The 16,020-nt window shown below is 50.2% G+C and overlaps 1 protein-coding gene across 1 annotated transcript in view; it reads left to right on the forward strand.

The window, feature by feature from the left end:
* The window catches only part of dot1l (DOT1-like histone H3K79 methyltransferase), a 39,023-nt gene that overhangs the window by 1,385 nt on the left and 21,618 nt on the right, over nucleotides 1-16,020 (forward strand). The window contains 12 exon segments of the mRNA XM_084472776.1: nucleotides 5,339-5,382; nucleotides 5,517-5,591; nucleotides 5,993-6,056; nucleotides 7,151-7,376; nucleotides 8,564-8,658; nucleotides 8,939-9,001; nucleotides 9,183-9,238; nucleotides 9,582-9,661; nucleotides 10,014-10,082; nucleotides 10,856-10,962; nucleotides 13,889-13,930; nucleotides 14,125-14,220. Of these exon segments, the coding sequence (XP_084328902.1) occupies nucleotides 5,339-5,382; nucleotides 5,517-5,591; nucleotides 5,993-6,056; nucleotides 7,151-7,376; nucleotides 8,564-8,658; nucleotides 8,939-9,001; nucleotides 9,183-9,238; nucleotides 9,582-9,661; nucleotides 10,014-10,082; nucleotides 10,856-10,962; nucleotides 13,889-13,930; nucleotides 14,125-14,220 (1,017 nt within the window).

Genomic DNA, 16,020 nt, shown 5'->3' on the forward strand with positions numbered 1-16,020 from the left:
TCCTCCATGTGTTCAACCATTCATGTGGATATTGGAACGGGGCCATAGAGGAAGAGCACATTGCATTATAGTGCATCACATCGCTGCATATATTTAACATCCGCACAGTGTGTGTGTTGTGTGTTGTGTGTTGCTGTGGTTTTCTGTCATGCCTTGTATTCGCCGCCCGTTTTCAGTGCTCTCTCCCACTGTTAAGACGCACACTAGCTGATTCCACTTGGTGTAGCTTCCATTATTCTCCACTCCTACGGAGCTGACAGATTGGGTACCTCCTCGCCCACAGCGTGCACTTTAAGTGCGCTCGGTCCTGTCCCACACGCCGCGGTGCCGTAGCGGGCTCTCAACTGGGCAGCAAAGCAAAGACATTATTCACATGTTCAATCTCACCTCTCTCCCTCTCTTCACTGAGCCATGCACTTCCCCCTCTCCCTGCTGCACTGTGCATTCTTCCCCATCCGTGCATTTAAAAGACGTCTTAAATGCTTCCACACGAGGCAGCCTCTCTCCTCGAGTAGTGCGGTTGGTCCTGAGCGTTGTCTGGGTGTGGGTAATTGCGATGGCGTGTGGGTCTTAAACAGATTACTTCGTTTTAAAGAACCCCTTGGATCCGGTGTGGAATGTGTGACGCTTACCTGCCGTGTCTGGGACCCCTGTCATTTACGGCACTGTAAATACTGTAGTGAAACTGCATATGGACCAGCGGAGATGTGAGCGCATTCATTTGGTCTAGATCGACATCATTAGGAGCAGGGTTGAGACCAGGTTTAAAGTGTGTGTGTGTGTGTGTGTGTGTGTGTGTGTGTGTGTGTGTGTGTGTGTGTGTGTGTGTGTGTGTGTGTGTGTGTGTGTGTGTGTGTGTGTGTGTGTGTGTGTGTGTGTGTGTGTGTGTGTGTTAGTCCACGTCTGCAGCAGTGTAGTATAGTTATACACACATTTGTGCCTTTTTTATTTTTATCTTCTTTCGGTCCCCATGCACTGTTTTGTCAGACTGTCAAACTCAACAGGCACCATTATATTAACATTCAGGGCATTTAGCAATCTGATCTGCGTTTGTTATTCTCCCTCATCTCACTGTTAGTCATTTGTTTTCTGTGGTGAGCGTAGTAGTTGTAATAGTAGTAATACCAACAGCATGCACTTCTTAGAGAGCTCATTCTTTAGATGTTTCTCTTCCTCTCGCCTCACTGTCACACTCTCTCTCTCTCGCTCTCCTTCAGTTCCCTCTCCTGGATCCCTCTCGTGCTCTGTGTCTCTCTGTGTCTCTCTCTGTTTCTCTCTGTCTCGTGTTCAGGCTGCCACTGTGTCTCCAGACAGGGTTTATTTTTAGCCGCAGCCCGGTCCAGGTGTTGCTGTGTGACTCCAGTCCTTTGTGTGTACAGCAGCAGCAACCTTTCTCCCAGCCACGCTCTATGCAGGCATACACACTCTCATCGTTGATACAGACCAACATCCCCTCCACCCTCCCCTCAAGGCTGGGGTGGATGTGGATGTGTACATGGACTAACTCACGCAATAACATAGGGAAGTTGTAGTTGTAGCTTGCCGAGTATCGCATAAACCGCTACAAGCCAATCACTGCGAGTATGTGCTCAGTGTAAACAGGGCTACATCGGAAACCTCCGAGATCTCCTGATCCACAAAAGCCTGCTCGACAGCCTGTCCCGTGTTGACAGTGCGGGGCCGTGACGCGCGTGCACATGGAGGCTGCTGTGGCGGGAGTTAGTGTAGTAGTAGCAGCGGGCTGCAGCATTGCGCGGGAAAACAGGTTTGTAGGCTGGGAGCCGTTAGGCTGCAGGGAGCATGCCAGGCCGCAGAACAGTGTAGCTGCTGTGCTCCCAGTTGGCCTCTCTCCCTCTGGGTCTCGGTCTCGCTCTCCTTCTCTTTGGCGCTCGCTCTGCCCTCTGCTTTCTGAACTCTCTCTCTCTCTCTCTCGTGTGTGTGTGTGTGTGTGTGTGGGGGGGGGCTAGGCTGGAGTTGTTGTAGCAGTGGGGGAATATGTCACAGGAAGCCCGGTTGTCGCGGCGGCAAGCTGTTGGCTGACGGGCCGTGTCTGACCACATGACACCGGGCTGCTGCCGAATTTCCATGTCTCCCGCCCCGATCTCTCCTAATCGCTTCCTTCATCTCCTCCTCCGTTCCACTCCCTCTGCTTCGACCGTCGCTACATCTGCATTTTCTCTTCATCTTCCTGCTGTTCACCCTTCTGTCCAATCATCTACTTTACTTTACTTTACTTTTCCTGTTCCGTCTATCCCATGCCTTCCATTCCCGGAGCGAGAGGCCATCGCTGGCAGTGCATCGGGGAGCAGGGAGAGTGAAAAGTGGGTCAGTGGGTCGAGTCAGGCAACCGCCTCCGACTGGCTCTGGGGCGGAGACTGGTGTCCTGTTACTGCGAGGCAGGCAGCTGTGCGACACTGCACTGCACTGCACGGCTCCCAAACCTAAAACTAAAAACTATATATAACTCCGCTGTTGTAGACGGAGGCAGCCAGATGAAGGGGGGGGGGCTAAAAATAAAGCCCAAAGGTGTAGAGTGAGTGAGTGTGTTTGTGTGACTTTCCCTTCAGAACGCAGCGCCTCAGCGGCGCGTTCCCCCCCCAGGTACATCGCTGCAGGGCGTTCTGACTGACGAGGGGGGACGGGACGGGGGGGCCTCGGGTTCCTTTATGTCAACGCTGAGACAATGCAGCCCGTACCGACCCAGGGCCAGGACCTCATGCCACCACAGGCGTTGCACACTTCTTGGATGTCGACAGTAGCTCAGGAGGTAGAGCCCGTTACCACGCCGGTTACCACGCCGGTTCCTCCTGAGCGAGACGCCTCACTCTGATCTGCTCCCGACGAGCTGGCTGCCGTCCCGCGTGTCGCCGTGTGACTGTGTGAATGAATGGTTTGAAGTCGCTTTGGATAAAAGCGTCAGCAAAATCCACTAAATGTAAACACTCTGCTGGTCTCTGGTCTCTGGTGGTCTCTGGTGGTCTCTGGTCTCTGGTGGTCTCTGGTGGTCTCTGGTGGTCTCTGGTCTCTGGTGGTCTCTGGTCTCTGGTGGTCTCTGGTCTCTGGTCTCTGGTGGTCTCTGGTGTCTCTGGTCTCTGGTGGTCTCTGGTCTCTGGTCTCTGGTGTCTCTGGTCTCTGGTCTCTCTGGTGGTCTCTGGTGTCTCTGGTCTCTGGTGTCTCTGGTCTCTCTGGTGTCTCTGGTGGTCTCTGGTCTGTGGTCTCTGGTGGTCTCTGGTGGTCTCTGGTCTCTGGTGGTCTCTGCTGGTCTCTGGTGTCTCTGGTGTCTCTGCTGGTCTCTGGTCTCTGGTGTCTCTGGTGGTCTCTGGTCTCTGGTCTCTGGTGGTCTCTGGTCTCTGCTGGTCTCTGGTCTCTGCTGGTCTCTGGTCTCTGGTCTCTGGTGTCTCTGGTCTCTGCTGGTCTCTGGTCTCTGCTGGTGTCGGGGGGAGCGTGTTAACCGATGGGCTGGCAGATAGAGGGAGGTACGGTGGAGCGTTCTTAGGAGTGACTTCCCGGAACGTGTCCTTGACGGACCCGGTAGCCGAGCCCTCCGCGTGTGTGCGTGGCGTCTCGGAGAGGAAGTGCTGGGAGCCTCGTTCACCGACCTGCACCGTACCCCGTGTGGGAACGCCGTACGGCTGCTAGGCAACCACAACAAACCGCTCATGGAGTACATGTGGATGGAAACTGACGTTTTCACAGAACATAAACATACTTTACGCCGAGCCGTAGTGACACAAGAAACCTGACCCGTACCACTTTAGTTGAACAGAAATGGTAAACTGTAGGTCAATCAGAGCCACATGGCTCTGGTGCACGACCAGATACATGGAGTTCAGCGCATGCTGAAGCGCCAGGGAGGGCCTGTCTACAGGGGCCCTTATCGGCCCTAGCCATGCTACAGGCTGTGAGATAGGCGCACCAACACGAAGAGGACACAATGGCTGCGGCATTTGGGATTAGTTAATGTCTGAGGCTGACCTCAGTGTTACCTCGCACAACAGCTGGCTCAGTTTGACAGGCGTCATGGCAAAATGTTCAACGGTCCAAACCTAGAGTGAATCATGTTGTGCCAGCCCGTTGCTAAACAACACCAACGTTCAGAGTCCTATGTTTAGACCGGTTCATTTGTTTGGTTGTGAATTACATTGGGGTTATTTCTGTGGCAATCTGAACACCAACATCTTTAGTGTTGAGTGAGGAGTCTTCCGAGTGACGCAAACTGTCACCGCCGTCACCGTTTGTAACATTCATGTTATTGCAAATGCACGGGCTTTCACCAGTCGGGCCAGTGGCTCATCGCCGTTGTGCAACCTCTTTTTGGCAATAGATAGTTGCTTAACATTTATTTGGTTATATTTATTTACATGAAAATGTTTGAATGTTTTTTCTAATGTTGGTAATCGACTAGAATAAAAGCATTTTTTTAAACTAGAATCAATGATTGTTTGCCGGTGTGCACTTCCACGTTAATAATTGACCATTAGGGGTGGCTCTAATCTCTAATGGAGTCAAATAATCAATAATCCACATCGTGGTTGTCCACTTTGAACTTGAGTGTGGTCACATAGATCCTGTCAGTCTATTACCCCGGGCCTCCCATTGTACTCCCCTTCAGTAGTCACCTCTCTCCTCTACCTCACGCTGTTAGTCAGCCTTTGACTCTTTCTTCCCTCATTCACAACACCGTTCGCTCTGACGCTGTCTGGCTCCGGTCCCTCTTTAGACGCTGTCTTCCCTTTCATTACGTCTTTCATTCACATCGCCTGCACGTTCTTCCCTTGACATGATCTTCCTACTTGTCTCGTTTGACTAGAGAACATGAGCAGCTCCTTTGGTAACTCTCTCTCTCTCTCTCTGTGTCTCTGTCTCTCTTTTGGAATGGACTATCTCCCTCATTAAGATCCATTTCTTCTTATTCACTTTTTAAAAAGCAGTTAAAAATACATCTCAATTTCTCTTGAATTTCCCACTCTTTCCTCTCTCTCTTTCACTCTCTCCATATCCCACATCCTTACTCTGTCCTTTTATGAGTTTAATTAATTAATTAATTTTTTGTATATTATCTCTATTGTCCTTATTTGTTACCGAATTACTTTGCACTTTATCTCTCTATTTTTTTCCTCATTTCTGTTTTCTTTTACTCACATAACATTGATTATGTATGCACTTTATCTCCTTTTTATGTTTATTTGTTAGCCATTGAAATTTGTCTTGTTGTAATTTGTTATAGGGGTGGAACCTATGTACAAGCCAACCGGCTTCGTTCCCTCCTTGCACCACTGAAATTTGTGTGCTAAATAAATAAACTCAAAAAAACTCTAAACTCTCTCTCCCTGTGCAGGATAAACATCATGACGCCGCCCATGAAATCATCGAGACCATCCGGTACGTAGACCCTGGCCCTGTCCCATCCACTGGGACTATTGTAACCCCTGGTTACGTGAGCGCCCGTACCGCAGTACCACTCTATCCGCATGTCCTCTCTGACGTTCCTGCTGTGCTTTTGGATTCATTCCTAGATGGGTGTGTGAGGAGATTCCAGACCTCAAACTGGCGATGGAAAACTATGTACTCATCGACTACGACACAAAGTGGTGAGCCGGGGTCACACGTTGGAGGACCGTCTTATGACTGACTTGACTGCTCAGTGCCACAGTTTACGTTCTGGTTATGTTTGTGGTTTGTTCTCTAGTACCTTCTTCACTTCCATCATTGCCAGTTTTCAATCTCCTTATTTTGACGAGTCTGTTTATAAATCATCGATTTATGCCTTATGCTGAAACACTCGCCCGGAAATGTTTGCGGTTTGTGGGAGAAACTTGCCAAAGTAACACCAGTAGAAGGTGAACATAATGACATTAGTGTGTTGCTTTTGTTTTGATCCAATTCGTGTTTTTAAAAAGGGGTCTACTTTTTACGCACACATTCAAAAGGGGTCTGCTTTGTACGAACACATCGTAAACTGTGTCCTGATATTGTCTTTGTCGTCTCACAGCTTTGAGAGCATGCAGAGACTTTGCGACAAGTACAACAGAGCCATCGACGGCATTCATCAACTGGTAGGTCCACCTCACAGACTGTTTATCTGTCTGTACTCATCGACTACTGAACCAACTCCTTTGACATCACAAGCCGTTGGTGTTGGCTTAATAATGCATTTTTTTGATGAATGAAATGAAATCTACAGCTCAGACTATAAACGCAAACATCTGTTGACATGCTCTTGTTGTTGGACCTGAATCAATCGGCCTGGACCTACACCATAAGAGCTCTGGCTCATATGGTGGACTTGGTGTCGGACAAAATATCGATACAGCGAAATATCGTCAACCATCTTCGTGCGATATGATGATCGATTCACTGGTGACAAATATCAATATTAATTTTGAATAATTAAACACTGAAAAACTCAGTTTGGACCATGAATAAAGACAGAAATCCAGCACTTTACCTTTTCAATGTAATTTTGTATGCATAGTTAGACATGTATCGTTGTGGGATTGTCTAACATGGATTGATTATTGCAGAATAGCTGCATTAGTGATGGCTCGTTCGCAAACGAATCAGTTTGAACGTGCGACTCTTTAACATGAACAAACTGACCTGATTCCCCGTTTCAGTTAGTCTTGTTCGTATCGTTCGTTTTCCGAGACTCGACTCCCAGCTCCACCCACTAGTCACTGAGTCGCGCTGACTCGCGAGTCGCTGTTCGTTCACTGACTGTGTTTAGCGGTGAAGACTCGAGGACTGAGAAGTCACGAGAGCCAGCCGGGCAACAACATCCCGATTCCGAACATGAAGCGCTCCTCAGCTAAAAGGAACTTAGTTAATGTGGTGTTAATTGATGACCGTTTGCACCATTGCACGATCGTGATTCGTTTGAGAACGAGAACGAGGGAGGAGCCGAGTCTGACCGACTCAGCGACTGAGAACCGTGATTCACCGCTACCGGAAATGCGAGCGAACGAACGAACGAACGACTCTTCTTGGCGAACTGACCGACGCAAACTGATTCATTCAAACGAATCATGAAGTCCACCACTACCAATGCGTCTGGTATGGTATGGTAGTGGTGAGGTACCCTGTGATTCCCACCCCTACGGGGGACTGACCCCCCCCTGCCTGCGCTCTGCCCCCCCCCCCCCCCCCGCAGTGGAAGGGCACGGCCTCCATGAAGCTGAACAAGAGGCCCTCCAACGGGCTGCTCCGGCACATCCTGCAGCAGGTGTACAACCACTCGGTCACCGACCCCGAGAAGCTCAACAACTACGAGCCCTTCTCGCCCGAGGTGTACGGCGAGACCTCCTTCGACCTGGTGGCGCAGATCATCGGCGAGATGGAGATGATGGACGACGACACCTTCGTGGACCTCGGCAGCGGTCAGTGCACCGCCGCCGCGCGGGGTTCCCTGGGGGGGGGGGGGGGGGGTGTTCCCGGGGGGGGGTTCCCTGGAGGGCGTTCCCTGGGGGGGGGGGGGGGGGTTCCCTGTGGGGTTCCCTGGGGGGGGGATTCCCTGTGGGGCGTTCCCTGGGGCGTTCCCTGTGGGGGGGGGTTCCCTGTGGGGGGGGGTTCCCTGTGGGGGGGTTCCCTGTGGGGGGGTTCCCTGCGGGGGGTTCCCTGCGGGGCGTTCCCTGGGGGGGGGGTTCCCTGTGGGGGGGTTTCCCTGTGGGGTTTCCTGTTAGGGCTGTGCAATTGATCCATTTTGAACCGCGATTTTCTAATTTTGGGTCAAACTATTTTTTTTTTTTATTAGATGTTTTATAGAAATCGTAGAACCGCTTGATACATATTTGTAAATTATTTTCGATTTGAACATTTTCTATTTTAACATTTTGGATATTTTTTAAGGGGAAATTTCAAGTTCTCAGTGGGGTTTCTCCTGGGTTTCTGCTGGGTTTCTCCTGGGTTTCTCCTGGGTTTCTGCTGGGTTTCTCCTGGGTTTCTGCTGGGTTTCTGCTGGGTTTCTGCTGGGTTTCTCCTGGGTTTCTGCTGGGTTTCTGCTGGGTTTCTCCTGGGTTTCTGCTGGGTTTCTGCTGGGTTTCTCCTGGGTTTCTCCTGGGTTTCTCCTGGGTTTCTCCTGGGTTTCTGCTGGGTTTCTGCTGGGTTTCTCCTGGGTTTCTCCTGGGTTTCTGCTGGGTTTCTCCTGGGTTTCTCCTGGGTTTCTGCTGGGTTTCTGCAGGGATCGGTTGTCTTGGCCGGTGGCTGGAGCCAACTGTCCCTTCCCGAGCCACAGGGTTGTGACTGTACTAATGGTCCCCAGTACGGCTGGTAGGCCATTCCCAGGACGTGGTACAATTTAGACTCTGATCAGCTTAAGTCATAAACTAGTTCCGTGGCCGCATAAAACCAACCCGCCCATGTCAGTTTAACTGTACTTGGCGTGTACTTGAGGACATCGAATAAACCGAAGTTTGCCAGGCAACCGTTGACGAATGTCACTTGTGTAAATGTGAATGGGCGGTTTTCAAACTGGATCAGACTCCTTTTGTGTTTAGCGTCTGTGTGTCCCGAGAGAGCCGCCTGTAAACCCGTCTTCTTCTTCTTCTTCTTCTGCGGGCGTCCCCAGGCGTGGGCCAGGTGGTGCTGCAGGTGGCAGCGGCCACCAACTGTAAGCACTACTACGGGGTGGAGAAGGCAGACATCCCAGCCACATACGCAGAGGTAAGGCCGTCCGGTCCTGAGTGAACCTCGACGGGCCCCGTGACACGGCCCTCGGCCTGACACGGTCAGGTCTGTTTAAACCGTCACCTGACATCTGATAAACCAATCGGGACTAATGCTTTTCACAGTGTGAAGGGACTGAGGGTGATTTAACCGGTGATTTTCTTAACGGCCGTCAGCATATGCTGACTGAAACATTAGGCAGCAAAGCTGTGAATAAGCGTGTGGATTAGGATCAGCTGGCTTGAATGGAGTCATTGATGGTGTTTGTTCCCTGTAGTCCATGGATAAAGAGTTCAAGAAGTGGATGAAGTGGTACGGGAAGAAGCACGGAGAATACACAGTGAGTTGCTGGTTTTACATCGCCTGGGGGCAGCCCTGTAGCATCTCTTCATGACGTGTGTTTCACACCACACCAGGCCCCAACCCTGTAGCATCTCTTCATCATGTGTATACTGTAACAGTCCAGGCCAACCCGTCAATCCTTTCGGTGTGTAAAACTCAATGGCCTTGTTGTTTTTCAGTTGGAAAGGGGGGATTTTCTCTCTGAAGAATGGAAAGAAAGGATCGCCAACACCAGGTAGAGTACCGAAACACCGGCCTGAAAACATTAACATATGATCCACGCAAGCGAGTTGCTACTCAGTAGCTATACACCAACGTGACCTGTCTCTCTCTCTCCCTGCAGTGTGTAGTTCCTACTCAGTAGCTATACACCAACGTGACCTGTCTCTCTCTCCCTGCAGTGTGTAGTTCCTACTCAGTAGCTATACACCAACGTGACCTGTCTCTCTCTCCCTGCAGTGTGTAGTTCCTACTCAGTAGCTATACACTAACGTGACCTGTCTCTCTCTCTCCCTTGCAGTGTGTAGTTCCTACTCAGTAGCTATACACTAACGTGACCTGTCTCTCTCTCCCTGCAGTGTTATATTCGTGAATAACTTTGCCTTCGGTCCGGAGGTGGACCACCAGCTGAAGGAGCGCTTTGCCAACATGAAGGAAGGTTGGTATCCTGACGTCTCTGTTTGGTTCTTCTTCTTGAGTTCATGGGACGGAGGAGATGATCAAACAGAGCAGAGAGAGTCCGACCGTCATGACCCCGTAACCTTTTCATATCTGCCAATCGTTTGACCGGATACTTTGGAAGAGCTGCCGTGTGAGTGGCAGGTGCTCCACCTGTCACTCAATCAGCCGCCCAGCTTGTGACAGGCCCGGGCTCGCTGTTTTTAAAATTCCCACTGTAGGATTTATGAGTGTGTTCGTTTTAAAATCGTTGTTTCACTCATAGAATTGATTTAATGAATGTGCTTAGTGTGTAAAATCTCCACAACTGGTTTATTTTTTTGTCTTTTCAGGTGGAAAAATTGTATCCTCAAAACCGTTTGCACCTCTAAATTTTAGAATAAACAGTCGAAACTTGAGCGGTAAGTGTCTCTCTCTAGATTACGATTTAAAAGCTCCAGCTCAGATTTGACCTGTTTTAACGCCTCCCTCTCCTCCCTCTCCTCCCTCTCCTCCCTCTCCTCCTCCCTCTCCTCCCTCTCCTCCTCCCTCTCCTCCCTCTCCTCCTCCCTCTCCTCCCTCTCCTCCCTCTCCTCCCTCCCTCTCCTCCTCCCTCTCCTCCTCCCTCTCCTCCCTCTCCTCCTCCCTCTCCTCCCTCTCCTCCCTCTCCTCCTCCCTCTCCTCTCTCTTCTCCTCTCCTCCTCCCTCTCCTCCTCCCTCTCCTCCCTCTCCTCCCTCCCTCTCCTCCCTCTCCTCCTCCCTCTCCTCCCTCTCCTCCCTCCCTCTCCTCCTCCCTCTCCTCCTCCCTCTCCTCCTCCCTCTCCTCCCTCTCCTCCTCCCTCTCCTCCCTCTCCTCCTCCTCCTCCTCCCCCCTCTCCTCCCTCTCCTCCCTCTCCTCCTCCCTCTCCTCCTCCCTCTCTCTCCTCCCTCTCCTCCCTCTCCTCCCTCTCCTCCCTCTCCTCCCTCTCCTCCTCCCTCTCCTCCTCCCTCTCCTCCCTCTCCTCCTCCCTCTCATCCCTCTCCACCCTCTCCTCCCTCTCCTCCTCCCTCTCCTCCCTCTCCTCCCCTCCCTCTCCTCCCTCTCATCCCTCTCCTCCCTCTCCTCCTCCCTCTCCTCTCTCTCCTCCCTCTCCTCCTCCCTCTCCTCCCTCTCCTCCTCCCTCTCCTCCCTCTCCTCCTCCCTCTCCTCCTCCAGATATCGGCACAATAATGCGCGTGGTCGAGCTGTCTCCTCTCCGGGGGTCGGTGTCCTGGACAGGGAAACCGGTCTCCTACTACCTGCACACCATAGACCGCACCATAGTGAGTAGTAACCTGCACACCATAGACCGCACCATAGTGAGTAGTAACCTGCACACCATAGACCGCACCATAGTGAGTAGTAACCTGCACACCATAGACCGCACCATAGTGAGTAGTAACCTGCACGCCATAGACCGCACCATAGTGAGTAGTAACCTGCACACCATAGACCGCACCATAGTGAGTAGTAACCTGCACACCATAGACCGCACCATAGTGAGTAGTAACCTGCACACCATAGACCGCACCATAGTGAGTAGTAACCTGCACACCATAGACCGCACCATAGTGAGTAGTAACCTGCACACCATAGACCGCACCATTAGGGGTGGGCGAAATGGCAAAAATATCATATTGAGATTTTTTTTTTTTTTAGGCAGGATCACGATCCACGATTCTTTTTCATGTTGGTTTTTAAGACTATTTTGCAAGTTACTGAACAGTACAAGTTACTGTTTGACTGTCAGCTTACTTTTTCGGGTGCTTTATTTTGAGGTGGTTTTAAGGTTCATCGTGTTGCCATCCGACATGCGAACCTTATCTTTGCAATTTTTGCAAATAACTTTTGCAAATGTTTTTGCGCCGTGTCGGTTTTGGAAAATCCAAACCAGTTCCATATTACAGACGTCAAGTCATTTTTAGGGACCAACTCCTAAGTGTTGTCGTCCATGCAGCTACGTTCTCAAATAAAAAGGGGGAGGGGATTAAATCCAAGGCACTACCTACTGTTTGCTATTATTGGTTTATTGGTGTGTCTCTATAGGGAAGGCGTGTAACGGACTAGCAAATTGTGTGATTTAAGATTTGGCTGAGAAAACAACTTTATATGTATGAGCCTTAGAACTGCAACTGATTGAATGTAAACTAGGGCTGTCACTTTTGAGAAAAATAAAGTTGGAATAGATCAAATATCAAGCAATGTATTCGAATATCTCCGAGCCCCCCCCCCCCCCCAATGTATTACGTGACAAGAGGAGACATAAACAGGACTTAGGCCGTATCCTCTTTGTTTGAAACAGGTTATCAACTTAATCAATATCAAGTGCCACTATGCATATCACAAAATGAGGCTATGCAATGAAAAACAAAAACGGAATCGGAACTGCACAGCGCAAACAATGACGTGACAACTCAAACAGGAGACAGCAGCAGGAGTAAAGCCTATAGCCTATCTGCAAGAAATAATCATTTCTTAACCAGTCTGTCAACTTGATCTGGATCAAGTGCGGCTCTCTTTTTTTATTCACGATGTTACCTGCGGCGGAGAACACGCGTTTGGAGAACACGCGTTTGGAGAACATGCGTTTGGAGAACACGCGTTTGGAGAACATGCGTTTGGAGAACACGCGTTTGGAGAACACGCGTTTGGAGAACACGCGTTTGGAGAACATGCGTTTGGAGCGCACAGACGTGCCTGGCACACACAGGGATTTGCGCGTCTTATGTTGAGAGAAGCGGGTATTTGTTGCAGCCCGTGTCTCTCCACCGATGCAGCGTGTTGCTGTCAGCGGGGATGACTTGGGGTCGCAATTTACCGCTCAGGCTGGCTGCTCTGTGTGTTATCCATTTTAGAATCAGGATACATTATTCACTAGATTAGCGCGCCCGCGAATGGATGAGATGGCAAACAATAAAATAAAAAGTAAAAACCAAACGGTCTAATCATAGACTGTAAAAAAAAACACAACGTGGCACTTTATATATCGATTATATATATATTAGAATACGGATATGTCACGTCATATTTGAATGCATATTCGAATATCGAATAAAAAGTGACAGCCCTAATGTGCACTGTAGCACGATACTAACGATCTCTCTGTAAAGGCAGATCGCGGAGATATTTGAGACATTTTAATCGTTCACGATCTAATATCGTCATAGCGCACACCCCTACGCAGAATAGTGAGTAACCTGGTGTATATTTAATACTACCCGTAGTGCACACAGAAGCAGTGTTCCTCTAGACACTGCCGACCGCAGTTTTCTAAAAGGCTTAGTTTGGAAGGCTTGAAGGCAGAGTGCACTCAGTAGGAGTAAGGTGAACCTTCTCCCAGCAACCATTTGGCCGCTCTGTGCAGCCTGAACGCTTTCTACAGCGGTTGTTCTTCCATTACAACAGCCACATCAATAAAACACACGCATTGGACCTGTGGCGAGGAATCAGGAAGGACGCGGTGGGGGACGAACTGAAACCAGGCAGAGTAGGACACTGGCCCGGGACGCCTCTCGATAGCACATCTGCGGAACCATTGAGACGGAGTGCGGTTTGCTTCGATTTGCATCACTCGGGTGGTGCCTCCAAAGCTCCATCTGTTGCCATGGTGCGCTGCCTAGAATGGCCAGGGAGTTGGCAGCCTGCTAAATGCTTAAATGCGTCCGCTGCTCCCCGGCCTGTGTGATGCTGAGCATGACGGACGGAGATGAGGGAGGAGGCGGTGGTCCTCTTTTCATTTTTCGATGATGCTTTGAGCAACTAGTTGTAGGCTGATCATGCACCAGTCACTAGACTGTTGGTCTATTAATTATTTGTGGAACAAACAACGAAAGCTTTTTTGAATAGTAATGCGGTTTGATTGTGGAAGCGTTAATTGCGTCTGTGGGGTAGCCCAGCATTTACAAGGAAGATCAAATGTTTCCTTGTTGTAAATGTCTCCTGTCGAGAAGGCAATTTCCCAGCACAGCCTGTGGCTTTGTTACCACCACTTTGCAGCCCTGATGAATTATTTAGCGGTATCAGGCAAATGACTATAAGGCTCTTAGTTGGTCGTTAGTCCTGTTAATGCAGTCGTGTTGCTGTAGAAGATGTATTTCAAATCAAATGACCTCCAAACTGTCCAGAGGCACTGACGTCCCGAGTTCTGAATGTATGCCATCCACCGCAATCGTCTCACACCTTGTTGTTTTTTGTTTTTGTGTTCCACAGCTTGAAAACTATTTTTCTAGTCTGAAAAATCCTAAACTCAGGGTGAGTCCCATTTCTTCCACTTCCTGCACTGAAAGCACAACATGTCAGCAGCACTCCCTGGAGAGGGGGGGGGGTCCTCCCTCCCTGTAGAGGGGGGGGTCCTCCCTGGAGGGGGGGGGGTCCTCCCTGGAGGGAGGGGCTCAGGGCCCCCTGGGACCGGCCTTTGACCCGCAGCGGTCCCGCTTGTGTTTCAGGAGGAGCAGGAGATAGTGCGGCGACGTCAACAGAAGGACACCAAGGACAGCAAGAGTAACAGCACTACACCCACCAAGCCCAAAGAGCCGACCAAGGTACGGACAGAGCCCCCCCCCTCCCCCCTCCCTCTCCCGTATGGCTCTTTTGCCCTACGGTTGCTGTGGATGGCGGTTTGTGGACTTGTGAACCGGGATGAGCCCTGCGAGAGAGGGGTGTGTGACTGCGCCACGCCAGCTCACCCTGGCTCAAACACGGCGCCTAGAGTCAAGTCAAGTCAAGTTTATTTGTATAGCACAATTTTACATGCGGCTGAGACGCAACCAAAGTGCATCACAGGAAGTGCAGATACACAATGAAAAAAAAAACCTAAGGCAAAAAAGCGCAAGAAAATAAAAGAAAAGGAAGGGTTAAAAGACAAAGACTCTAGGAGTTAAAATAGGATAAAATAGAAGAGAAATTTAAAAGGTAACTAGGGGACACTATTTGCTGGCACTTGTAAAAAGGAAACGCTAATCGAAGGCCAGTGAAAAAAGGTGGGTCTTTAACTGAGATTTAAAATCATTTAGCGACTGGGCCTAGAGACGAGGTTTATGGCCGGCGGTGCGCCCTGTGGTCTCCCTGTCTCCCTCGAGGTCGGAATGTAGAACGTTTCAACTTAGCTTGTACCTTTTTTAAATAACCGGGACATGTCTGTAGTCAGCGCTGATCGATAGTGATTTTCAAATCAAGTCACCTCCTAGAACAACAAAAAAAAAATCTAGAATAGATTCAGAGTAGATTTCAATCTAGTATATAAATCTATTCTAAAAGTCAGACGTGCTGGCCAGCCTGTACTTCTCTTTTGCCGCTTTTCCACCGACAGTACCAGCTCGACTCGACTCGCCACGCCTTTTTTGCGTTTCCATTGGCAAAAAAAGTACCTGGTACCTAGTACCGGGTATTTTTTTTTAGTACTACCTCCGTCGAGGTTCCAAGTGAGCGGAGTAGGTACTTTAGTGTGACGTAAACAGGCTGCTGGCCACTGATTGGCCAGCGGCTGTAAATGGGAATAATCACTCAAAGTTAAGTTGTGTCCAGCGTGGTTGGAGTCCACAAACCCGCTCCCGAGGGGGACACTGATCAGCGTTTCGCCGTGTGTGTCGCTCCTTTCCCGGGGCTAGAGTTAGGCTGCGCGTGGTTGTGTGTGTCGGGCGTGGTTGTGTGTGTCCGGCGTGGCTGGAGTCCACGGACCGGCTCCGGAGGATCAGCGTTTCGCTGTTTCGTTTTAGTGTCGTTCCTTTCCTAGGGCTCGAGTTTCGCCTCCATCAACGTTACCGTATGACAACAATAGACGCGCAGTCACTGCGCTTTTTATTTTATTTTATTTTATTTCCCATCATAACCTTTCCCGGAAATCAGGAAATAGTTTTGATCAGATTCAGATTTCCCGGGAATCGCGTCTCCCGTGATTAAAACCTAACGACGACCCGCCCATGGTGGAGAGGTTCTTTTCTACGACCCGCCCACATTGAAGAGGTACTTTTTTTAGATGGAAACGCGCCTGGAACCGAGTCGAGGCGAGTTGAGTCGAGTCGAGCTGATACTGTCGGTGGAAAAGCGGCATTTGTGTACTCTTGACCCTCCCTCCTCCCTTCCTGCTGACCCCACCCGGCGGCCCTGCTCTGCTAGTCTGTCACAGCCGGCGCAAAACCCTTTTCATCAATTCTGAAAGCCGGGAGCGGCTCAATCTCAGACATTGCGACGTTAACTCCAACCAGATGAAGCGAGTTCCCCCCCCAACTCTGAACCGGTCGGTGCATCGCCTCCGCCTCACCTAACCTGTTTGCTGACTGCCAACTTGTTTTGCACACGCACACGCACACACACACACTCACACTCACCTGCAAAAACTCACA

This window comes from Micromesistius poutassou (assembly GCF_964030765.1).
Source record: "Micromesistius poutassou genome assembly, chromosome: 9".
Classification (NCBI taxonomy): Eukaryota; Metazoa; Chordata; class Actinopteri; order Gadiformes; family Gadidae; genus Micromesistius; species Micromesistius poutassou.